Here is a 26,852-nt window from a genome sequence, read left to right on the forward strand (position 1 = left end):
CAGTTTTTAGCAGAAAGATGCATCAAATAAGCCCTGTACACACATTTTAGAAGTGTCAGATTCTCTTCATTATCTTCTAGATTTCTTCTAGTTTTTGTTGCATTTGCAGCATTGTGCAGGACAAAGCTATGCACTTGACATGTGAATTTTTGTTCAGTTTCTTGTAGCTTTGACTGCTACTTCTTTAAGTGTTCTGCTGTATGGGCATTTCCTGAAGTATCAGTTGTTTCTGTAAGATAGACAATGCCATATTCTGTTGTCACACAATCACATATTGCTGAATCATAGTGTACATTGCACCACCCATCAAAACTCAGGTTAACCAATTTCCTGTCAATGTTTTTTGCACACTGTTCAATTTCCTTTTCATACGCTGTATCCAGCAACCTTACACCATCGTCTGCTCTGCCAGGTTTAGTATATCCTGGTCATAACGATTGAACCATGTCAACGAAATGTCCCTTCTGAACAAGATGAAAAGGAAAATTTGTTGCGTAAATGAACCAAGTGATCTTTTCATCTTGAAGTCAAAATGAAGTCATGTTGCAGTTTGCTGGTCCTGATTATGAACTTATCCTTGGTTTTACTAGACAAAGACAGCCTTTTTTTCCTTTTTTTGATACAAGTAATTTACTGACATATGTTTAGTTGCAGCATTGCGGGTCATACCAGCAGACGACTGAAGTTGTAGACATTACAGATGGTGGTACTGTTGAGATAGCCAGTGCACAGCTTCATAAGCCAGGAGAGCAATAGGTAGGCTGGGTTTCCCAGGATCATTATTGACAATTCCAACATTCCCAGTGGTAATCTACTAGTTGGGAAAGAAAGTGCCTGATTGCAGCTTTCTGAGAAGTCCTGTGTCCTTTATCTTCCCTGACTAGCTCACACTATGTCACACTAATGAAGCACTCCCAGTGATCCACCAGTGCTTGCATAACCATAGAAAAGTAGCCTTTTCTGTTGATATGCTTTGTGGCAAGATGATCTGATATCAAAACGGCACACACATCCCTATCTGTCACTCCAACATAGTTCAGGAATCCCATTTTTGCAGATCCATCCACTTTTGTTGCTCATATTGCTGAGAGTCACAGTCCGACATAGCAGAGGTGATTAGTGGTTCAGCACACTTGCATGCAAGTGGCCTCCAGGATGGATTTCCTGACTCCAAATTGATTTATAATGGACCAGTAGCAATTGGTGTTGCAGGTTTCCACATTGCGATTGCCGCTCACTTCTCCACTGTCAGTGCAGCTTTCATTTTTGTGCTGCTGTGCAGGAGGTCTGGGATGAGCTCTGTGTGTAGATCCAGGAATGTTGATTGGCGCATCTGAAAATTCTGCAGTCACTGCTTGTCATCCCAAGCCTACGTTATGATGGGTCATTTCTTGGGCCCAGAAGTGGCACTCCACCATCTGCAGCTGCTCCGTGTATGCAACCAACAGCTTTGAATTAGTTCTCATTATGTCCAACAGCAATCTGTCCTCCAAGAAATTGTCATGTTCCCCACTGTTTTGGTTTTTCTAGTGGCTTTGCAAATACTGCAAGATTATATGCCCTCTGCTTGCAATGCTCATGATGATAGTGCAGAACTGTGCAGGCTCCATGGTTCTGTCGAAGATGGTAGATGGTAAGGAGGGCCATGTGGGTTTGTGGGATTTTGAGAAGGCACAAAAATTATGGGATGCAGGTGACATTATGGGATGGAGACCATGCACACTTGGAAGTTGATCACATGCTCCCAGTCATCCTTACACAACTTGTTTTGGACCCATTATACATTTCCAAAACTTCCCAGAAGACAGTGCATTGGATGGTCTCTTTTACAACCTGCAGCTCTGACTGTTTTTTCCTCCAATTCCCAGGTGTTTAAATCAACACTAGAGGCTGCACTCTGAAGAATGTTGTCCCTTCTTCCCACAGTGTCCTGCTTTGACAACAGTGTTGCTCCTTTCTGGCTGCACACTCTCTGCTCCTTCTCCCTTGCTACATACCCCCCCGCCCTTACCTCCAGAAAAACAAAAGAACTAACAACAATCCAAGACTTCTGCTTGTGTGACTCACATGTCTTTTGCCCTGCAGTGTTTTATTTGTTTAGAGACAGAGAGGGAGGCAGTTGAGAAATTTATGGATTTCTGCTTTTGTGTGGCTGTCTGTATATACCTGCAAAGAGGCAGAGCAAGGCCATTTACTTGAAGTGCCTAGAACCATCCAGAAGCAAGGGCTGGTAGTTACTGGATAGATCAGTATTTTTCCATGGGCTGGATAGTAAGTATCCATGTGGGTGGAGTTATAAATATTCATAATTTGGGCCAATCAGAGCTCAGGTAAGGAGAAGCTATAAAATAGGAGCATGAGACTACTCAGGCAGGTTCAGTGGGTGATCCTGGTGAGATAGCTGATGGTGCCTTGTAGAGTCAGAGGCTGGGTCCCAGTGCCTGTGGTGACTTTGCCAGTCTCTTGTACCAAGTAGCTCAGCCCCTGTGTCCCCCACAGGAACAAGTCCTTAATATAGTCCAGGCCTTACATGCCATATTTATAAAGCTTGACCTAGATGTTCCCCCCTGATTCTTTTTTTATGGAAAAGTATCCTAACTCAAAATTTTTGATAGAGATTCATGCATCTCCCAGGACCCCACCCCCTATCCAACTCCCCTGCCCCCAGTCCCCTGGTTGCTCTGACCCGTATTCACACCCCAGCCCCTTGACAGGCCCCCCAGGACCCCATGCCTATCCAACCCCCCCATCCCCTGACCCTTATCTACACCCCTGCCTGCTGACGGGCCCCCCCAGACCCTTATCCAACCTCCCTGTCCCCTGACTGCCCCCCAGGACCCACCGCCTCTTATCCAACCCCTTGGCCCTCTTACCATGCCACTCAGAACAGCATGTCTGGCAGCTCTGCCACCCATTTTGTCATTCTGGTTGGCAGGCACACGCAACCCAACCACCCAAAGCGCTGCCCGCGCGGTGGCGTGACTGCAGGAGAAGGTGGACAGCGTGGAGGGGCAGGGGGCTAGTCTCCCAGGTTGGGCGCTCAAGGGGTGGGTAGGATGGTCCTGCAGGCCAGATGTGGCCCGCAGGCTGTAGTTTGCCCACCTCTGTTCTAGAAGTAATGGGTATCCGCTCACACCTAGTTTTTATTCATAGATAGGAAGAGAGAAACAAGCTTGCTTGCTGTTTCAATTCCCAGTTGGTTTCTTAACTTTGAATGAACCAGTTGTTGAACTGAATTAGTCGAATAAACTGAAGTGAAGAATAAACTTAACACAGAACGAGCTTAGAGAGGTAACTGTGAGTAGTCATTCTGCTAACCCTGTCAATGACAATAGGGTTGCACAGATGTTGGAGAACAGAAGCTGGGAATGGGCCACAGGGGATGGATCACTTGATGATTACCTGTTCTGTTCATTCCCTCTTGGGCACCTGGCATTGGCCACTGTTGTAAGACAGGATACTGAACTAGATGGACCTTTTGGTCTGAGCCAATCTGGCTGTTCTTACGTTCTTAACAGAATAATATGTCCTGCAGAATCTTTTTTTTTCTTTTTTTCTTTCTGTCTTTCTGTCTTTCTGTCTTTCTTTCTTTCCAGGTGATAAGTGAGATGGAGAAAACCAAAATTGAGTAGACAGAAGGGGGAAAAAATACTTTTTCACTTGTAAACTGAGAATGTTTGATACTTAAATAATTGGGCATAAATATGGAACTCCACTATGTGACATTTAGTCATTTTTCAGAGCAGAACTTTGCTTAACAATGTAGATGGTCCATATTCTTGTTTGGCTTTCACACCGCAAGAAGCATTATTAGTGTCTTTACGTTGTATAGTCAGTATTGAGTTTGCAAATGAACTGATTTTTTTTTTGATGCATCTAAAGACCTACTGATAACTCTTTTAGGTACACAAAACTTGGCTATGCAGGAAATACGGAACCACAGTTCATTATTCCATCATGTAAGTAACTTTTGCCGTAGCTTCTGATGTACAAAGTTATTCACAAAAATGATGAGCAATAAATAATTTGCTTTTCAGATCTTAACTCAATCTTCCAAGGTCTCTTTCCATATTTACTATATCTGCATCCTTGACTCGAGTATAGCTAATGAAAACCCCTTCCTGCAGTTTGCCAGGACTATTCCTCATTAAATCAGCTTCTGGTTGCTATGACTGAGATGAAAAGTACCTAGTACCATTTCCTTCCTATCTCTATTGTTTTTCTTCCAGGACTCTGGCTTAGACAGAATACAAGGTACTTCCTCTCTACCTGACTCTGTGGTTACAGTTTGGGTAGTATGTGGGAGGCCTCTTGTCAATTTAAGTACTGAAATGCAGGTACCACTTGGAAGCAATGTGTATCCATCTTTATGCTGACTAGGACTCTAGACAGAGTAAAAAAAACCCAACCAAATATTAAATAACAGTGTCCCTGGGTGGGAGTCGTATACAGTATACTCCTATATATCTGAACTCCACATTATCAGAATCCCTTCCTTGTCCCCCAGCATGAGATACATGCTGCAGATGGCATAGAATTCATGTATCTCATGCTGGGGGAACAGGGAAGGGATTCTGATAATGTGGCAGTTTGGATAATAGAGCAGAGCCCCTAGCCAGGCTGGGAGGAGGAGGAGGAGCAGGACAAACCCATAGCTGCCAGGGAGGCCACCTTGCTGCTGAATGGCTCTTGCAGCCGTGCAGGGAGCCTGTTGCAGCCCAACCGTCATGGGAGTCAGAGAGCAGGGTTGTGACAGCTGAGCTGCAGAAGGCTCCCTGTGCTGCTCCAGGCTGGTGATACCCAACCCCAGCCAAGTGCAAGATTTAGGGAGGGAGGCTGCAGTCCTAATAGGGCAGAGCAGAGATCCCTGGCCAAGATTCTGCTTTGCCCTGCCAGGACCACAGCCTTCTCTGCACCTTGTACCTGCAGGGATTGGATATCACTGGCTCTGCAGCAGTGCAGGGAGCCCTCTGCAGTTCCCCTGTCATGGCAGTGGGGCTGTGACACTGGAGCTGCAGAGAGCTTCCTGTGCTGCTGCTGGGCTGATGACACTTCATCCCTGCAGGTGCAAAGTGTGGGGAGAGGCTGCAGTCCTTGCGGGGCAGAGTACAGACCCCTGGCCAGCACTGTGAGGAAAAAGAAGAGCTCCTGGCTGTGGGGGAGGGCACCCTGCAGCTGAATGGTTCCTGCCCTCTCAATTGTCTGAATAAAATTAATAACCCTCACGCTGTTCAGATAAGAGGAGGTTACTTACCTGTAACTGGAGGTTCTTGGAGATGTGTGGTCCCTATCTGTATTCCACTCAGGGTTATACACCTGCTCCTGTAGCTGGAGCTTTTCAAAGTAGTATTGCACAGTGTCTCAGCATGCGCCCTTGTCTTGCCTCCTGTTTTCACCCAAGGTGATAAAGGGTGGGGCAGACTGGCCATGTCTTCAGTTCTTTCTCCACTGTAGACCTACAGAGCTGTGGCAGAGGGGAAGGAGGATGGGATTGGAATACAGATAGACCACACATCTTGAAGAACCCCAGTTACAGGTAAGTAGCCTCCTCTTCTTCAAGTGATGGTCCCTGTTGTATTCCGCTGAGGGTGATTAACAAGTAGTACTTAGATAGGAGGAGGGTGTGAGGAAGATGGTCCTTTGTTCTATGCTTCCGCTTCTGCACCAAATGAGGATAATGAGAGGAAAAGGTGTGTACCGAACTCCATGTGGCCGCCTTACATATGTTTGCAAGGGGTTTGTCATGGAGTGCAGCTGTTGTCGATGCTTGTGCTCTCATGGAATGGGCTTGTATCCATTCTGGTGGGGAGAGCCTTGACAAGTGATAGCAACGCGTAATGCACTCTGAGACCCACTTAGAGATTCTCTGGGTGGAAATGGCCTATCCTTTAATTCTCTCCGCTATGATGACAAATAGTCTGAGAGACTGCCAGAATGGCTTTGTCCTAGCGCCCTATGCACATTTAGGGAATGAAGCCACTGTTCCTCATTCGAGGCATGTGGTTTTGGAAAGAAGGTAGGCAGATGTATGGATTGGTTGAGGTGGAACTGGAACTACCTTTGGCAGAAACTAGGGAAGGAGTTGTGGAGAGACCTTGCCTTATGGAACATGGTAAAAGGGGGGTTTGCCATCATGACTCCCAGGTCACCAACCTTTCTCACTGAGGTAAGGGAGCAAGGAAAGTGACTTTCATGGAGAGGAGAGAGAGAGAGAGGGTAGGAAGCCAGCGGTTCAAAGAGTGAGTTCACTAAAGAGATACGGACCTATTGGGAAGCAATGGGCTGAATGAGCAGATATTTACTAAAAGGCCCTTCCAGAATTGGGTGGTCAAGGTGTGGATAAAAATGGAATGCCCTTCCACTGGAGGATGGAAAGTACTAATGGCTGCTGCATGCACTCGGATAGAGCTGAGAGCCAGCTTTAGGGGCAAGATCTTGCTGTTGGGCCCAGGACTTGTACCCTTTAAGGTTGGAAGGGACCATTGTGTTCATCAAGTCTGACTTCCTGCACATTCAATCTATTTCTCCATGTTAAGTAGTCTCACACCTATTGTCAAACTGTCTGTAATGAGCTATCTTGATTATCACTACAAAAGTTTTTTCTCTTAATTAATTAGCCTCTTAAAGTTGGTAGGACAACTCCCACCTTTTCATGTTCTCCGTATGTATATATATCTCCTCACTACATGTTCAGTTCTATGCAGCTGATGAAGTGGGCTGTAGCCCACAAAAGCTTATGCTCAAATAAATTTGTTTATCTCTAAGGTGCCACAAGTACTCCTGTTCGTTTTGCAGAACCTAATCCGGCCATTCTTAAAATAGCCCCCTAAACTCTGGTTGAGTTATTGAGGTCCTCAAATCATGGTTTAAAGACTTGAAGTTATAGAGAATTCACCATTTACATTAGTTTAAATTTGCAAGTGATCCAGGCCCAATGCTGCAGAGGAAGGCGAACACCCTGCCCCCCCACAGGTGTCTGCCAATCTGACCTGGAGGTGAAGCGTGTCCATTTGCCTGGTGGTATCGCCTTGTGGAGGCCTTTCGGCTACTGGAGAGGATATCTTGCACTGCCAGTGAGCATTCCCGTACTCATGGAAGTGTCCATCCAAAACCCATTCTGTCAGTTATAGTGTCCATGGGTCTGGATGCCTGAGTCTGCCATTGTTTTGTGTCAGAAGTTCCAGAAATGTCTGTAGCAGGAGTGGAGGTTGTTTCAACAGACAGAGAAGATGAGGGAGCCAGAATTGGCAAGGTCAGAATGGAGCAATCAGAATGGCTGTCACTTTCTCCTTCCAGAGTTTATGGAGGAAGTAGGGTAGGAGTGTGTGTGTGTGTGGCATAGTTCATCTGATCTGACCACTCCATGACCAGAGCATTGCCAGTGAGTTGGGCACAGAGTACTCCCCTGGATCAAAATTGGATACATTTGGTGTTGGTGTGAGATGCCAAAAGGTCTCTGATTGGTGTACCCCAGGGACCAAAGATGTCCACGATTGTGTCGTGCAACTCCCATTTGTAGTCAGTTGCAAAGTTTCTGCTGGGAGAATCTGCAATCACATTCTAGGCACCAGGCAGGTAGGCTGCTGATAAAAGGATATGTAGTTCGATACACCATTCCCGGGGCAAATCACTTCTATACACAGTGCTGGGGACCTCGTGCCCCCTTGTTTGTTTATGTAATATACTGTGGTGGTGTTGTCTGACGTGATGAGGACGTGGCAATAGTGGATAGCTTATAAGAACTTGTGGCATTCTTTGTGTACTGCCCTGAGTTTGAGAATGTTTATATGCATCCTGGCCTCTTGTGTGGTTCAGGTGTCTTGTGTCATGTGATCTCCAGTGTGAGTGCCCCAGCCTGAGAGTGACGCATCTGTTGTGACTGTCACGGTCGGCGAGGATGGGAGGAAGGGCATCCCAGAGCAGACTTGTATTGGGTCTATCCACCATTGAAGAGAAGAGATGACTTCTGGTGGAAAGTTGAGCATGGTGCATAAGGGAATAGACTCTTTGCAGCCATAGCTGTAGACAGTGAAGGTGCAGGCGGGTAAAGGAGGTGATGTATGTACACACTGCCATGTGCCCTAGGATGGAGAGGTAAGACCTGGTGGAGACAGAAGGATTGGACTTTATCTGTGCTATTTGCTCCACTATGCTCTGGAATCTGCCTTGTGGCAGATAAGCTCAGGCAGAGGTTGAATTGATGTGAGCTCCTATGAATTCCAGGGGCCGAATAAGGTACAGAGTTGATTTTTCAACGTTATTTCTCACTTCTAGGGAGGAGAAGAGTAGGAAAAACTGGGATGTGCATGCTTTCATGGCTAGGCCCCAACGTGGGGTCTGTAGCATGGATACTGGTTGATTTGGATCTCCAGGGTAGGGGGAGTGCTCTTGTATTGCTCAGACTGATGTTTGGGGGGTGGCGGGGCTTCCTGGCCAGTATCCGACTTTGGGCCCACAGGATGCTTCTTGAGGTGGAGAGCTCAGCCTTCCTGTGTACAGGCTGTGAAGGAGAGGCAGATATTGCCGTGTGGCCTTCCCCCAAACAGTATAAACGGTGTTGGTGTTCGTTGCTGATGGAAAACGAGCGAGGGTAGGCAGCACAGACTTTGAATCCTGGCATCTTCAGCATAAACCAGTACCCAGACCTGGGAGCTGCGTGCGGGTAAAGGGAGGAGAGATTGTTTGGGGAGAAGAACTGATGAAGTGGCATCCCAAATCCTTAATTATAAAAAATACTATGAATTACCAAAGTACAACGAAAAACAATTAACTTTTATCTAATGAATGAAAATAACTGCATCACTAACAATGAGAGGGTAGCAGAAGCTCCAACTTGGACCACGTGGCCGTGAAAAGGAACCGGAGACATGGACGATCTTCCCCACCCTTTATCGCCTCAGGCGAAACCATAAGGCAATACAAGAGCGCATGTGCGGACCGCCAGGCAATACTACTTTGAACAGCTCTGGAGGAGTGGCGCATGTGCATAACTCTCAATAGAATACCATAGGGACCATCACTCGAAGAAGAATCGGCAATATACTGCACTACTTTTTGTGGTGCATACATGCTGTGCCCATAGCATATTAAAATAGTCTCGTTATTTGGATTTGCTACCTATTTTTTTTATTGATCCATATTAACACCAAAAATGTTCAAATCTAAATTTGATACCTTTCTAAACTCCACTGATTTTAGTTGTCCTTTATTTCAGTAATGTCTTGTAGTCTTGTATCTTATGCTTAAAAGCTTTGTACGGACTACATATTGTCTTAACTTTGAGGTGCTAATTATGCTTCTGCTGTGTTTGAAAAGGTTTATGGGACTTTGTTCAGTTAATCTAACAAAACATCTAGTTTTCTAATGTCCACAGTATTTTTTTGCCTGCCTTGAATGCTGACTTTTTTGGATAGATGCTACAAGGTAAGGAAATAATTAATAAGCCCAGATGTCCAAGGAATTAACTGGGGAAGCACTCTCTATCAGAACTATAGTGCAGTAACTATGTAGTTCAGTTAACATAGTTTTAAGTATTAAAGCAGTTTTCTAAATTGAAAGAGTTTATAAAGATATATGTATGTGTTGTGCTAAATAGGTTTATGTATTCACCATATGGTAGAAAATATTTCCAATAACTATTAATTTAATGTAAATCCTGCTTTTGTCAATTGGAATGTTTTGTGGGGGTCTGGTGTATGTTTCTGAAAGAAGTTTTCAAACTGAAGAAGTCCTTTGTCCTAATACTATTAAAAGTACTCTTAAGTGATTATTCTACAGACTGCTTGTTCTCCATTATAAGTGGTTGAATGTGTGATTCTGGCTTACTAAAACAAGATTGTAAATAAACAGGCAACATTTTATTCTGTTTTTATTTATAGTTTGCCCTAGATTTCTTGCTGCTTAATCTTTCTGTCTACACCAGCCTTCTGCTAGTGATTTTAGTGATAGTTGCCGCCTGCTAAAAGCAAGCATGAATGTCTCAATAGGCTTCTCTGTAGAGCTGCAAATTGATTTTTTTTTCTACCAGCCAGAATAATGGCTCAGTAATTTAATGTTTTCGAATATTTTTTTCTTGCTCCCACTTCTTCGTCCCTCTCTTAATTCTCCAACTTGCCTGGTATATTGAGACCCAGAAAAACCCGTCATTTCCTCACTTCAGGAGTGCCTGCTGGATTGGAAATCAAAAATACACAGTTCTCTTGAGTGCTGTAGTTGGTAATAGGGGAAATTTTTAAAGTGGTGTGAGTGAGAGAGAGGGGATTTAGTCACAATTCTCACTCATGTTAATTGGAGATAAGTGACCAAATCTCCTGCACTGCACTGAAAGTGTACCCATACATATTAGTGTGTCAGCTTATCACTTCCTACATGCCAGTCTTTGTTTTCGAGAAAAGAAGCCTTGCTTGCTTTATTTAAAGCAGGAAAGGGGAATACTTAACACCTCACATTGTTCTATGTTTAGAAAAAGTTTCATTTTAATGTATTCTTTTGTGATGGATTGTTTGTTTGTTTATTTAGGTATTGCAATCAGAGAGTCAGCAAAAGTAGGTGACCAAGCCCAGAGGAGAGTATTGAAGGGAGTTGATGATTTAGACTTTTTCATAGGAGATGAAGCCATAGATAAACCTACCTATGCTACGAAAGTAAGAATATATAATGAAGCTTTAAACATCTTTCAGAAATCTTTTTGAATTGACTCTGTATTTTTTTTATTGTAGATGGTTTAAATGCCTGTAAAGAAGATTTGAAATAAACACTTACCTGAAGTTTGCTATCATTACGTATACTAGTAATTGCAGTTGCAGAATGAAAGAATTGAATTTAGTTGGCTTCTGTTTAGCATGTGCGAATTTGGTTGGTTGGCCTCTTTAAAAAAAAAAAAAAAAAAAGTTTTACCAATGCTTTAGTAACGGTTGATGAGGATGGTCCATTAATATAATGCACTTTCTTTTCACTAGTAATGTCAGTAGCTGATACTCATAGGGCTTGTCTACATCAGAAAGTTGCAGCGCTGGTGAGGGAGTTACAGCGCTGCAACTTAGGAGGTGTACACATCTGCAGGGCACCACCAGCGCTGCAACTCCCTGTTTGCAGCGCTGGCCATACTCCCGTTTTGTCTCGGGTGTAGAGGATCCAGCGCTGGTGATCCAGCGCTGGTAATCAAGTATAGACACTTACCAGTGCTTTTCTTGACCTCCGTGGAATAAGCAGGTATCCCAGCATACCTGAGGAAGCCTCTGGTAATCAAACTGGTCTCCTTCCCCAGCTTGCTCTCGCGCTCCCCGAACCCCGAACAAGCAGGTCTCCTTCCCTGCAGTTTGCAGGGTGGTTCGGGGAACGCGAGAGCAAACCGCGGCGAAGCTGGTCTCCTTCCCCAGCTTGCTCTCGCGTTTCCCGAACAAGCAGGTCTCCTTCCCTACGGTTTGCAGGGTGGTTCGGGGAACGCGAGAGCAAACCGCGGCGAAGCTGGTCTCCTTCCCCGGTTTGCTCTCGCGTTCCCCGAACAAGCAGGTCTCCTTCCCTACGGTTTGCAGGGTGGTTCGGGGAACGCGAGAGCAAACCGAGGCGAAGCTGGTCTCCTTCCCCAGCTTGCTCTCTCGTTCCCCGAACCCCCGAGCAAGCAGGTCTCCTTCCCTGCGGTTTGCAGGGTGGTTCGGGGAACGCGAGAGCAAACCGCGGCGAAGCTGGTCTCCTTCCCCGGTTTGCTCTTGCGTTCCCCGAGCAAGCAGGTCTCCTTCCCTGCGGTTTGCAGGGTGGTTCGGGGAACGCGAGAGCAAACCGCGGCGAAGCTGGTCTCCTTCCCCAGCTTGCTCTCGCGTTCCCCGAACAAGCAGGTCTCCTTCCCTACGGTTTGCAGGGTGGTTCAGGGAACGCGAGAGCAAACCGGGAAAGGAGACCAGCTTCGCCGCGGTTTGCTCTCGCGTTCCCAGAACCACCCAGCAAACCGCAGGGAAGGAGACCTGCTTGCTCGGGGGTTCGGGGAACGCGAGAGCAAACCGGGAAAGGAGACCAGCTTCGCCGCGGTTTGCTCTCGCGTTCCCTGAACAAGCAGGTCTCCTTCCCTGCGGTTTGCAGGGTGGTTCGGGGAACGCGAGAGCAAACCGCGGCGAAGCTGGTCTCCTTTCCCGGTTTGCTCTCGCGTTCCCCGAACCCCCCTTGAAGCCGCCCAACAGCGCTGCAGTGTGGCCACATCTAACACCACTTGCAGCGCTGGTTGCTGTAAGTGTGGCCACTCTGCAGCGCTGGCCCTATACAGCTGTACTAATACAGCTGTAACAACCAGCGCTGCAAAATTTTAGATGTAGACATGGCCATAGATACCAAATCTTTTTATTTCCTCTTGCTGAAAATTACATGAGACTTGTATTAATGATAAAATTACTGACTGTTTTGGTGCTGATCAGTTTACTTTGAGAAATGTCAGAACATGTCCCCTGGCCACTGGCGCCTGTGCACAGGGTCATCCTATAAGTCCACTTCTCTGAGAGTCAGTTTTTCTTTTTCCTCTAAAGGACCCTTTTCTGTGGAGGATTAATAAAGTAAGGTGTAGGTTAAATATTCATAAAATACATATCCAATATTACTTTCTTATATATTAGCTTAAGCACCAACTGTGTGCTGGGCACTAAACAAAATGCGAAGATAGCCCCTGCTTATAGGAACTAAAATAATAGATTTAAAATAACATAATACTGAAGTCTTGGTTTGTCTTCTTACCTCTGATCATTCATAGATTGCAGAATGCTTACGAAGGATAAGTAGTATCATTATCCCTAGTTTACAGATGGGGTAACTGATGCACAGGGAGGTGAAGTGCCTTTCCCAGATCACACAGTAAAGCAGTGGCAGAACTAATAGAACCTAGGTCTTCTGACTCCCAGTCCAGTCCTCTATCCACAAACAGAATCATAATGAGACACCCAGGAGAGGATGATGACCTAAAAATTATTGACTTTCTTTTAAAAGTAGAACAGTGACAATGTTTATAGAGGCTAGTATTTATAGTTCTCATAGAAGATACTAGGATTTTGCTTCTCATGTTCATTGTATTGTTACCTATTAGCTCATACACTGACATGTTTAAAATGTTCTCTTGCTTCAGTGGCCCATACGACATGGTTTTGTTGAAGACTGGGATCTCATGGACAGATTCATGAAGCAAGTAATTTTTAAGTATCTTCGCGCTGAACCTGAAGATCATTACTTCTTAATGGTGAGTAATAGAACTGGGTAAGAAAATGCTTTCACAAATGGGAGATGGTATAATTGTGGTGGATAACATTCCAAGCACAAGTAGGTTTTGTTATGTATATAAAGCCTAGAAGACTTTTGTAACTTTTCATTTTTTTTATTGCTGTAGAAATAATATGTAAAATCACATTAGAGCCAATTTCCAGTACACTTCTGAAACAGGCTTCTTGGTTTGAGCTTTATTTTTTTTAAAAGCTTTGGATGGCTTGATTGAATTACAAATGCAGCTTAAAATAATTGGCTGACTTCAGTCAAACAAAATAAAGCATTACAGTGAAATAGGGGGAAATGTCACTTAGCAATATGCTGTATGTTAGCAATCATGTGCACATTATGTATTACCTTCTGTGAAAGGTTTCTGTTGAAGATGAAATTAGTTACTTAATACAAAATGCTCTTTGAAAAATCAGTGGTTTTGCATAGGAGGAGATAAATATAAAGAATACATAAGTCATAGCTGGATTTTTTTTTTTAAATAAAGACCTCTGTTAAGTAGTTAAGGTCCCAAATTGGATCAACCTTGAAACTTGTTCACCACTAAACATCAGGCTGTTTATATGAATTGTTTGGAAAGATGGTTGTAATTTATTACGCTAAGTAGCTGTATGCAACCAGATTTCCTTGTTTGTTTTGCAGGATTCCATGTAATCTAATTTTAGTTTATTTTAAAATTAATGTACATTCTTTCATCTGTTTTCCTTGGTAATTCATCCCCTCCCAGGTAGGAGTAGCAGCAATATGAAGAATCCTTAGACGTTAAGTCTGCTCCCTGTACATAATGCAGATTATCCCTTATACACCAGTCTTGCAAACACACATACACTGTGTTTAACTTTATTATGGTGAGTAGTCCTATTGAGATCAATGGGACCACTTGCAATAGGAAAGTGAGGCAGTTGCACAAGTGTTTGCAGGATCAGTGTCTTACTCTGGATGTGTTTTCTCCTTACATGTACTTATATGTCAAAGTCATACTACTCATTGTGCTCACATGTACATGTATGTCATTTCTGTTCACATGTCAAACCAAACTTTTTTCCCCTAATCATCTGTAATTTTTCAAAGAAATGTTAACAACCATGTTGTGGAAGGTTGGGCCTGTGTCTGCCCACCAAAGAGTAAATGGATCAGATCTGTTTACCTGGGACTGGTTTGGGATTCTTGCGTGCACTCATAAACTTAAAAATTGGGTTACTGCTGCATCAGGAGACAAGTTTAATAAAAGTCTGAACTGCATTAGATATTTAATAAGGTGACTTTTCTTTACAGACAGAACCTCCATTGAACACTCCAGAAAACAGAGAGTATCTTGCAGAAATCATGTTTGAATCTTTTAACGTACCAGGACTTTACATTGCTGTTCAGGTGAACAAAATGAATCTATACTTTTAAAGTACGATATAGCTAGAGTATGTATGTCTTCTGCAAACATATACCTGAAATGTTTGAAGCAGGATCTTCTAAGATTATCTGTTAATGTGTTCTATCCATATCTAAATATTAACTTTGTTTCTTATCTAGGCAGTGTTGGCCTTAGCCGCATCTTGGATTTCACGGCAGGTTGGTGAACGTACATTAACAGGAATAGTCATTGACAGTGGTGATGGAGTAACACATGTAATTCCTGTGGTAGGATGCAGTTTAAGACCTAAAATTGTTTGTGTGACTGTGAAAGTTTTCTTGGTCTTCAGTTAATAGACCAATTTTATTTTTTCTGGATTTTATGGATATTAATTGTGACACTGTGGAGGGGTATTGGAGGTTAGGGAAAAGGAATGTGTATATATAATGTGTTAAAGGGACACTGTCATTAATTTTAGGACCAAAATATAGACAATGCATTAGAAATGTATGCAATAGAGGATATGTAACTATAAATCAGATTTTTAAAATTTTAAACTTTATAGTGGTGATATTTATACAAAAGTCAGCATTTTTCAAATGAGGTTTTTTAATGTGATTACAGTAGTTGTGGTTTTGGAAAAAATTGAAATCCAAGTTCATTAAATACCATTACAGCTCTTTCTCTTTGAGGTCAGTAAGAACTGCCATTCTGGGTCAGACCAATATGTCCATCTTGCCCAGTATCCCATCTTCCAACATGAAGGCCATGAAAAGGGAGTCAATATGCCTATTGGAGATTCTTATTCTTGTATAAATCCTGCCCATGCATCCTGCTGTATCCAAATTTTTCCCATGACCAATATTTGTTAATACTGCTCAAAATTGGAAAATTGGTCTGTGTAGTGGATATTCTCACATGATGGAGAGATTTCATCTTTGCCTGAATGTGTAGCACTTTTCTGTGCAAGTTCCATATCCAAAAAGTTTTTGGTTAGACATTAGTATAGTATTCTATCTTTCGAATATGGGGTATTTCCTCATGCTGTTGTAAAAAAAAAATTAGAGTACATGTTGCTTGTGTGAAACAAAGGCAAGCTTATATAAACACAGCACAAGCAGCTAGTCCATTTCGAATTGCCTAAACCTCTCAGGATACAAAGATGTAATCATTATTTATGCACTCTAATTTCTGTTCCAATTATGGCATCCAGTATATTTGCGAAACAGATAATGTGTCTGAATGACATCTAAGTACTGAAATATATTACAGTGCTGTGGGCTCCATTAACATTTTTAAGCTTACTGCATGTTGGTAGTTATCTATACCCTGCAGTATGTGCTATATGGAACTTAAAATGGGAACTACTAGAAACAACACAATCTTGCCATATGAATAGTCATTGCTGTATTTACTATTATGGCCAATATATTACTCTGTTCCTTTTTCTCTTGTCTTTATTTATTGCCTTTTTCAGGATGCATTTTAAAACATCACTTTTCCTGACTGCGTTTTTTGGTCACTTTCCCTTCCTTTAATAGTTTTTGTTGTTGTTTCTTCGGTATTTTTGTAACCTTTGTTCTTCTCTATCCATTTTTAAGTTTCATGCAGGATACCTGCTTTCTCTTCTCATGAGTACTTTTTGCCTTTTTAGATCTTTCCTGAAAAAGACCTCATGGTTGGAACGTCTCTATCTTCAGAATGCATTTAAAATTAACCTTTTACTTTTTTTTTTTTTTTAACATTCACTGCTGATTTTTGTATTAGATAATATTAAGCAGCAGCATCAGTTCTGCAAATAGTAATCAAGGGCCTTAGCATCATCAGGGTTTACAAATTTGAGGTCACTTTGAAAGGTGCCAAAGTTTCACTTTTAGTTTTTTTTAAAAAATCCAAGAAGCTGCTAGGTAAAAATGAACGTTATATTCTTCTGTTAACTTTTGGTACTTCATACACCAGCTTTTTCTAAGCATTTGTTTTCCATAGGCAGAAGGTTATGTAATTAGAAGTTGCATCAAACATATCCCTATTGCAGATAGAGATATTACATATTTCATTCAGCAGATCCTAAGGGAGAGAGAGGTGGGAATTCGCCCTGAACAGTCTATGGAGACAGCAAAAGCCATAAAAGTAAAAATTTGATGTGAAATTTACCTTTCTTTTAAGAGAGGTAGATTTTTGTGTTTTTTAACCAGTGGCCCTTTTAACATATACAAATATAGGAATTGTCTAACTATAATTTCCCTTCTATATAAGTTCTTCACAAAATGAGGGGGAAAAGATGTAAAGGGGAAACAAAGAGAAATATGAATAATCATCAAGCAAGACTTTTCTTTAGAATTAATATGTACTTGTTTTAAAGGTGAAATTTGGATTTGATTCAGGCTTTAGAGTTTGCTTCAAATTTGGACTAGGCTAGTTAAGAAAATTCTCCCCCCAAAACCTGGACCTCTGAGTCTTGCATATATTGCATAATATTACTGGGATGATCACCTAATTCTAATCATGCAATGAAATGTGTACAGGTGGACCCTCTGCTTGCAGAGACCCAGCGATTTCAGTGACATTCCATGTAAGCTAAGGAGTTTGCCAGTATGGAGCCCCTTTGAAATCAATGGGCTCTTGTGCATCTCTTAATGCAGGATTGGGGGCCTTGCCAATTGATTATGTAGGATTTTTCCTGAACACTCTGTTACTTAAGAATAAAGTTAGAATTGTAAGAACAGTAGTTACCAAATGTGAACCCTAGGTTGATAGATTTAGACCTTGCTTTTGATGCTCCATTTAAGTAATTTTCACTGTGTTTCTGAAATATTCCTCAGTGTATTTAATAATTACGTATGATCAATTTAGGTAACTTTTAATGCAGGGTATTTCTTTACAGGAAAAATATTGTTACGTTTGCCCTGACATAGTAAAAGAATTTGCCAAATATGATATAGATCCACAAAAATGGATCAAACAGTACACAGGCATCAATGCAATCAACAAAAATAAATTCATTATAGATATTGGCTATGAAAGGTTTCTTGGACCTGAAATTTTCTTTCATCCTGAGGTAAGAATGACAGTGCCCTAGCAATACCTTTTTTTTTTTTTTTAAAGCGCAATATAATTCTTGATGCAAGAGCACCACCTTGTGGAAATTATAAATACCAGTAAGTCTTGTCTGAGAGGGCTGGAAGACTTGTGGTTAATATATGCACAGAAGCACAATAATAGGTGAATAACTGCCTAATCCTTTGTTCTTCCTGTGAAGATATATAATATCTAAATCTTTCAGTTTTTCAGAAACATCAACTAAAACAAGAAAAATTTACCTGAAATCTCAGATCTCGACTGAGGCTTTTTCTATTTTTTTTAAATACTGGCTTAAATTAGCAAACTTCATGAATTTTATATACAGCATAGTCAGTTGTATAATCAAACCCTTTGAATATCACTGCTGCTTATAGCAATTTACCAGAAGTAGTATTTTAATTCTTGGACACTTATATTTGAGGTGCCTTTTAGATAAGGAAACTCCAATGAAAAGATCTTATTATAGTGACTGTCCTTGTAAAACTGAAGGCCAGGAGTAGCTAGGAGAAGTGTGGGAATGTCCAGCAGGAAATTATTTATGTGATAGAAACCTTCCCCTTTAGAGTAAAGAGCATATACCATCCTAACAGCACCATCCTCCCTGTGATTTGAATAACATGTTTACCCCTCTGATAATGGAATTATGTGACCCATAACCAGAAATATTCCTTGATTGTATAAGCATAACTGACATGTCATGATGTTTCCCACCTGCAAGTAGCTCAGTTGCGAGAGCTGTGTCAAGTAGGCCCCTCACGGCAGGAGAAAGAACCCAGTTTATATGACTTAGACAGATGGCTTGCAGGGCGAAGGCTAGGAAGGAGAAGGAAGCAGAGATGCTCACCTTTCTTCCAGGCAGACAGCCCGTGTAGCGTATCCTGTAGGCGGTAGGTAGGCAGGCTTCTGCAAAATACCTTGGCTGAGGAGAAAAGGACATAATCTATATTTTGAACTTGTGTTAAACAGCTTAATCTGAAGAAATAAAATTGAACCGAGAAAGGAAAGGGATGGAAATCCTGTGGCTGGAAAGTGTTTTCTGGTGCATAGGCCAGTGAGTTAGCCCACCTGCTTGAAGTCATGGGGTATACTGCAGTGATTCTGGACAATGCTAAAGCATCTATCCACCCTGAAAACAGTTACTCTTCCTGCTGGGTGTATCTCATTTAGAGCTCTTCTAGGGTACACAGAAGGATTTTTTGGACATCCAAACTTTAAAGTCAAAAAACCCAGAACCCTTTCAGCATCTGTGCAAAGGCTTCATGTTTGGTGTAAAGTCAATCATGATCAAAACTGGAGAGATACTGAACATACAGCTGGAGCCAAGCTGCAGCATGATCAGGAAAGAGTAGAATAATGCTGGCTACTGGCAGTTGTGGAGATCTGGTACTGACTAATATAAAAATCATATATCTAAAGAGGAGGAAAAACGTGTGCAAAATGTGAGGGAACGTAATGTAACAGCTGCATCCATCCCCACAGACAACCTGCCAACCTGAAGCATATTCTCACCATAACTGCACACCGCACCATAGTAACTCTAGCTCAGGACCAAATCCATGCAACAAACCTCGATGCCAACTCTGCCCACATATCTACACCAGCCCACGTATCTACATCACAGGACCTAACCAGATCAACCACACCATCACCGGTTCATTCACCTGCACGTCCACCAATGTAATATACGCCATCATATGCCAGCAATGCCCCTCTGCTATGTACATCGGCCAAACTGGACAGTCCCTACAGAAAAGGATAAATGGACACAAATCCGATATTAGGAATGGCAATATACAAAAACCTGTAGAACACTTCAATCTCCCTGGACACAGAATAGCAGATTTAAAGGTAGCCATCCTGCAGTAAAAAAACTTCAGGACCAGACTTCAAAGAGAAACTGCTGAGCTCCAGTTCATCTGCAAATTTGACACCATCAGCTCAGGATTAAACAAAGACTGTGAATGGCTAGCCAACTACAAAAGCAGTTTCTCCTCCCTTGATTTTCACACCTCAGCTGCTAGAAGAGGGCCTCATCCTCCCTGATTGAACTAACCTCGTTATCTCTAGCCTGCTTCTTGCTTGCATATATATACCCCTGCCCCTGGAAATTTCCACTACATGACGAAGTGGATATTCACCCATGAAAGCTCATGCTCCAACACGTCTGTTAGTCTATAAGGTGCCACAGGATTCTTTGCCAATATCTTTATGTAAGTTAGACTTAATAGACATGGTTTTTCTAAGGCTGTCTTACGCTACGAGCTAGGGATGTGATTCCACTGCTCACATGCACATACTTGAGCTGGCCATCACTGAGTTAGCAAGAGTATAAACAATAGTGTAGACACAGTAACACTAGTAGTGGCAGCAGAGGTACAGCGGAGCCCTGCCGAATACAAAACTTCTTGAAACCAAGGATATGTACTCGGCACGGCTCTGCTGTCTCTTTACTACCACTCCCCACGCTCCCACCGCTACATCGCTATTTATACTTACTCTAGCTCGATATGTGACAACATGAGTATGTTTACACAAGCACTACACACCAGTAGCTTGTAGCCTAAATTAATGATAGACTTTGCTCACATGTGGCAGAGTAATAAAGAGTTACAAGTCAGTAAGCAAGTCACTCCAATAGATGACAATATAGCATTTCACTACAGCTGGGACCATCTGTGGTGTGTTTATTAAAAATGTCACAGGACATGTTTCTTGCAGACACTGCATCATGGTGTGGCATGAATGGACTGAAGCATTTTTTGTTTAGTTTTGTGTTTTACCAGAATCGACACATTCGGCTGACATGCCAACCCAATTCAATCTGGGGTAGGGATCAGACATTCAGCAGTGATTCTTTGCTCCCGAATTCTGGAGTAGTGCAGGCAGTGCCCTTGGCCTCCTGTCATGTCAAGATCAGTGTTAGAAGGCTCCAGATGGAACTACACCTAGCCTGCCATGTTTTTGTAATAATGTAGGATAGGGGCCTGAAGAATGATTAAAAACATTTACAAAAATTAAGTGAGCAGAGATCTTAGGACTTTCAAGAATCACTGCCCTTCACTCAGATGATAGGGACGAATATGGGCTTAGAGGTGCTGTCTGAAGCCAGTGCCAACACATAAGATGACACACATGGGTGAAATTTTTTCATATTGTGGATCACTTCTCAGAGATTCCCTTATGGGCCAACCTTTCCTTCCAATTACAACAGTTTTTGGTGACATACATTAGTAACATTCGGGCAGTATTAATGAGATGAGATGAAAATAAAAGTTTCTTTAATGGGGATGGATGCAGCTGTTATATTACGTTCCCTCACATTTTGCTGTCTAGTCACCCTACTGCTGCTGCACTATGGGATCAGCATTAGATGTGAATCTGTGTTCTGTTATGAGACGAGCTCTAGCTCCTAGCTTGAACTATCCTGACAGCTTCTGGTAGCACATTCTGATTCTGAACTATAGAGTCCTGTCTCTTCCCCAAGCTGGAAGATACTCTCCACTGCATGTGGCACAAAGGAGTTCTTCTTGTGCATATCTGTTGGAATGTGGAGGGTTAAGAACAATTATGGGTGATGGAAAATTTTCCTCTGAAGTCTTCTAACATATATCATTTAAAACCCTTTCTGTAGGTTGCTTAAAAAAATGCACTGAATGATAGGTAGGTGGCACTGTCTGACCATCATACTGTGGATATTTTCAGGTCCAATAACCAAATATGGTGATTTGTGAATTACAAATGAGGATTTATTCTGCAGTGGTTCTCAGCTCAGTTGTCATCAGTTTTCTTTTCTGCATTTTTGGTTCTTCCAAAACTATGTGAAGCTTTGGAAATGTTATTGAGAACCTCGCTAATCTGTGCTTTAGCAAATAGAAAATCCACAGTTGGCAGTTTAATGGGAGTGCAGAGCAGGGAGGCTGGCAGGAGGGGCCATTAGGTCCATGTCACATCATCTCTTGGCACTGAGTTTTGACTACAGAAGTTAAGCAATTTATTTCTATCTTTCTTCCAGCTACTCAGCATGGGGCACACCATCCTATCAGTATTGTTACCATAGTACAGCCACTGCAGGAGCATTAAGGAGGAACCCTTCTCTTCCTCTTCAGTGACAGCTCTTAAGAGAGCCTTTGTCACTTCTTTACTCTATGGCGTTCAGCTCAGCTGTTGGAAGAGATTAAAGATGGCTGCTGCTATCTCCCTGTGCTGAGGAGAAAAGATCTCCCGATAGCTCCAGCCTCCACTTGTTCTCATCCAGTGAAAAGTGATGTGCATTCCCTTAGCAGTCTGTGAAATGTATGACTACATATTGCACATGGATGACTAAAAATGGTGGTGATGGACACATGCTCCAAGTACAGTGTGTTCAGATGCTGCATAAAGTATCTTAGACTTGACTTATCCACACAGTCTGGGTCCTTTCAAGGCTTCTGCTTATGCCAAACTCTGTGGTGGTTTTACAGTTCAGACAAATGGGGACTAGGATTGAGCAATGCCCATTTTAGTTTGTTACAACTGGAATGTGACCCCTATTCATTGTTATGAAGAATTAGTACATGAACCAATTACATCACCTACACCTTTGTTACAAATTATAAGTGAGTGGGGACTATACCCAAAACAAATGATTGCCTGCTTGTACAAAATGTAGTGTAAAAAGTAGATTAAACTTTACATTATTGTTGTTTGAGATGATCTGAATTAATCTGTATGATCTTGGAATTTGCTAACAAATTGTTAAATTGATTCTGTGGTAATGTCTTAATTTATTTGGACATTTGTTCAAATATTCTATGGTCTGAGTGGAAACTTACTATTGATGTAGTCTGGTTACAGGCTTGACATACTGTGCCTCTCTTCTTCTTAAGGGATATGTACAGTGGAGATGAAGGTGTCATTTCCAGTTGGGGTAGACATACCTGTGCTAGCAGGCTAAAGACAGCAGTGAAGCTGTGACTGCACAGTCAGTAGGGCAGGCTGGCTTCCCCGAGTGCAATCCTATCTGAAACTCCAGGTGCATACTCAGGGCAGCCTGCAGGTGCTGCTGTTTTTAGTGTATTTGTGCGGGTATGTCCACCCAAGCTGGAAATTATACCCGAATGTTAAGTATGTACTGAAAACGTACTTTTAAGGGAATTTTAAGTCCTGTTTATTTATGTCTAAAAGTCAAGTTTAGTTCAGAAATACATTGTTGATTACAAGGCATCCTCCTGACATGCAGTGTAATTGTAATAGGATTTTAATCAAATAATTAAAATATGGCTCCAGTTCTGACTCAATTTATTTACCTTTACCTCTAAATAGGTTGTTTTCCTACATTGAAGTCTGGGGAGAGGAAACAGTGTAGTTGCTTTCATAGATTAATTAAAAGAATAAGCAAACAAATATGAAGCTAAAAAAATCACTATCTAATTTACTTCTGACTTCCCAAACTAATGAAATGTAACACAATGAAATGATCAAATTAAGGTTACAATAGAAATTCAATCAGTAGATCAGTAGTTCAATTTATTCAGCTCACCAATACAAAGATTATTAAATCAGTTTATAAAGTTAACAAGAATTACTTCAGTGCTTCCAAGGGAATTAAGGAAGAATGCCATTCTTTTATCTAATAAATTGGGCTAAGAGTCTGCTAAAAGCAGAAGCGCTACAGCAGCACAGCTGCAGCTGTAGCGTAGATGTTTCCCATGATGATGGAAGGGGCTTTTTGGTCTATGTAATCCACCCCCTGATGGTAGCTAGGTTGACAGAAGAACTGTTCCATCAACCTAACCGCATGGACTCTGGGGCTAGGTCAATCTAACTACGGTGCCCAGACATGACATTTTTCACCCCCCCTGAGCAAAGTAGCTAGGTCAATCTAATTTTTAAGTGTACACCAGGTCATAGAACAGGGGTCCCCAACATGGTGGCCGCTGGGGCATCTAAGTGCACCCGCATACTGGCCGGCGGATGAGAATCTGCCGAAATGCCGCCGACAAACTGCGTCATCCAGAGGCGTCGCTGCTGAAGTGTTACCGATTTTTGGTGGCATTTCAGCGGTGATGCCTCTGGATGACGCAGTTTGTCGGTGGCATTTCAGCGGTGATGCCTATTGACGTTGCTGCTTGTCGGTGGAATTTCGGTGGATGCTCGTCCGCCACCACGGTCCTCCAAGGCTCATCGTCTGGTGCCAGCCAGATGAAAAAGGTTGGGGACCACTGTCATAGCATCTGGAATTCATGTGATTGATCTGAGCTAAAAACTAGTTCTGATGTTGTAAATAACTTGAGTTTGTTTCATGTGCAAGGGGAGGTGGTCGTTTTCTTCTCTCTGTTAGTTGTAGACTTAAAGCTTGGCTTAGCTGATGGTTAGTCTCTCACTTCTTCTCCGGATGGCTGGTCCAGGGAAGATAGCAGGATACAGGTTCAGGTGTTGATGTGAGAGAATCCCCACTTTCCTTCTGCATGGTTAGTCTTGTAGAGGGTTCAGTGTCTCCTTGCCTCAGGGACCATCCTTTTCCACTTAAGAGATTCCAGTGTGTTGGCTATAGCTCGTCATGGACCAATCATTTGGTTTCTTGATCTTAGGTCATAGTAGAAGATTCCAGTTGATATTTTTTTTGCAAAATCTGTTGCAGACCATAAGCTGATGTCTTCATTGTAAGCAGCACATGTAAGAGGCTGGTATGAGGAGATGGCAAGAGACTTCTGTCTAATGGAATAAGGCCCATTCTCACTTTGCTAAATATAATTAAAGGTTAATTGTCAATTATCCTTTCACATACTTCCACTCATTCCTTGTGACATTAAACATGACAGGGCAAAAGGGACTCTGAGAGGGGGCCAACCCCAGGATGAGTGCATGGCCTACTCCAGTGCCCTTTCGCCTAAAATCAGAGCTGCTTTAGCATTCCTTAGTATAAACTCCATTTAGCATTTTACCAAATAAAGTTATCCAAGCCCAAATTCAAGTCTGGACTATGTTCCCTACAGCAAGGTACTGTCTAACCTTTTGTCTATGTGTAATACTTTGTGTGGGTAATTATCCGAATCATAATATTTGCTATTTGTATATCACTTTATCTTAAAACTTCTTTACAAATATTAACCCCATAACAACTCTGAGAGGCTGATAAATATTGTCCCTTTTAACGGAGAACTGAGACAAAGAAATTAATTGACTTGCTGAAGGATTCTGGAGGATTCTCTGCAGCTTGAGGTCTTCAAACCACAATTTGAGGACTTCAATAACTCAGACATAGGTTAAAGGTTTGTTATAGAAGTGGATGGTTGAGGTTCTGTGGCCTGCATTGTGCAGGAGGTAAGACTAGATGATCATAATGGTCCCTTCTAACCTTAAAGTCTATGAGTCAAGTCACATGTGGCTTCAACTGATTTTCAATTGTTGCCCAGCAATAAGTCCTATTAGTGCATCATGCACAGCTTGCTTCAAATTTCTGTGGTATGTTCAACTAGTTTTATTTCAGATAATCAATAGGAAGGAGAGACCCATTTGACAAGCTTTTGAAAGTGAGAAGTTGAAACTCTGGTAAATATGAAAGGCAATGAAACCTGTTCAGCCTAGTACAGCAAGGGCTGGGAGATGTCTCATCTGTACCATCTCTCAGACTTCAGTATCCCAGGGGGTGTTTGCTTAATGTAAGTGTAAGGGAAGTCTTTTCTTCCTGACGGTCACTTGAGAGCAGTGGTTTTTAACCTGTAGTCCTCAGACCTCTCGGTGTGTGCAGACTATGTCTAAGATTTCCAAAAGGGTCTGTACCTTGATTCAGAATTTTGTAGGGGTCCACAGATGAAAAATATTGAAACCCACTGCTTTAGAGGGTAATGTGTTCTCTACTTGGAGAGGTGGAGTTAGTTTTCCTAGTTGTCCCTGAAATGTAAACTCACATGGGGCTCACTGTATTGTTCAGTCCATCCCGTGTAGCTAGTCTTGCATATACACCTCTACCTTGATATAATGCTGTCCTCAGGAGCCAAAAAATCCTACTGTGTTATCGGTGTGTTATATCAAACTTGCTTTGATCCATCGGAGTGCACAGCCCTACTCCCCAGAGCACTGCTTTACCGCGTTATATACGAATTCGTGTTATATCGGGTCGCGTTATATCAGGGTAGTGGTGTATATGTTATTTGTCGATTTAAGGAAAAGCACTTTTTAAAACCCACTTCTTGTTTAGGACTATCTTTTTGAAAAATAAGATCTTTTAACTGGATCTGTCTGGCTCCTGAGCGATATCATGACAGTGTTTGCAGTGGGTCCTGTGGTCTGCTTAGGTTTGTTCTGAGTCTACAGATTCTCCATGTTCAAGCACAATATTTTAAAAATCTTGATTAAAAGAATTGCCTGGATGAGAACAGCTATTTAGACTTCACCTTCCCTGACAGGCTTCCTCTAGAAGGTTGAAGAATTTCAGGGCATGTCACTGTGGTGAAATGCTGAGGTTTTTAGTATGACCAATCTTTTTTTATCATGCTTCACAGAAGTCTTTTGCTCTAGTAGCATTTGGAATGTAATGCTGAGTTCTACCTGGTAAAATATCCAAGACAATAGGGTTTTGGGTTTTTTAGTATTTACATTTTTTTTTTTGAGGAGGAGGAGGGTGTTGGCAATTTGCTTTGCCCTTGATTTCTAGATGGTTCTGATGCTTTGGTTGAGTGACAAAAATGTATGTAGATTCCTTTTGCCTTGTGCACAGAAAAGTTTTGGCTTTTATTCTGCTGGGGGAGAACAGATCTCATGAGTTCAGGCAATGAGTTGAAGCCTAGATGTGAACACAGCTGTCTTCTGCCAAGGCGGTCTTAGGTTTGGCCCAGCACTGGCAGCCACACATTTAACAGAGGAACTCTGAGAAATTAACTAATAGTCTATTAGCAGGTGTGGTCTAATGTTTAAAAAAAAAATTGGTATAGCAAATGTGCCATTAAAGAAATAATTAAGATCTGCAATAGATTTGATGTGGCTTGTCCAGATATCAGTTGAGATGCTTCACTATTTTCCCAACATGTTTTAATGCCTCTGATGTTCTTCATGTACAGTCATTTAGAAATGTTTTCTGTGTTCTGTTATAGTATAGCCAAGTTGAAAGTACCTTCTGAACGATGTGTAATTTGCCACCTTAAAAAGTTTGCTGTAATAGCAACAGTAGCATTGGGAGGATATCAGGTTTGTAGTTAGT

At 42.1% G+C, this 26,852-nt stretch overlaps 1 protein-coding gene across 6 annotated transcripts in view; it reads left to right on the plus strand.

The window, feature by feature from the left end:
* ACTR3B (actin related protein 3B) overlaps nt 1-26,852 on the plus strand; it is a 46,075-nt gene that overhangs the window by 13,104 nt on the left and 6,119 nt on the right. For 2 of the 6 annotated variants that reach the window (XM_030550074.1, XM_030550072.1), the window contains exons 1-7: nt 3,904-3,959; nt 10,519-10,643; nt 13,103-13,213; nt 14,521-14,616; nt 14,773-14,880; nt 16,580-16,723; nt 17,478-17,651. In XM_030550074.1, the coding sequence (XP_030405934.1) occupies nt 13,142-13,213; nt 14,521-14,616; nt 14,773-14,880; nt 16,580-16,723; nt 17,478-17,651 (594 nt within the window). In that variant the 5' untranslated portion in view covers nt 3,904-3,959; nt 10,519-10,643; nt 13,103-13,141. Of the gene's footprint in view, nt 1-3,903; nt 3,960-10,518; nt 10,644-13,102; nt 13,214-14,520; nt 14,617-14,772; nt 14,881-16,579; nt 16,724-17,477; nt 17,652-26,852 lie in introns of those variants that run through there. The other 4 variants (XM_030550071.1, XM_030550068.1, XM_030550070.1 and 1 more) reach the window with 4 other exon arrangements.

The sequence above is a fragment of the Gopherus evgoodei genome, chromosome 2 (assembly GCF_007399415.2).
Source record: "Gopherus evgoodei ecotype Sinaloan lineage chromosome 2, rGopEvg1_v1.p, whole genome shotgun sequence".
NCBI classification, from domain to species: Eukaryota; Metazoa; Chordata; order Testudines; family Testudinidae; genus Gopherus; species Gopherus evgoodei.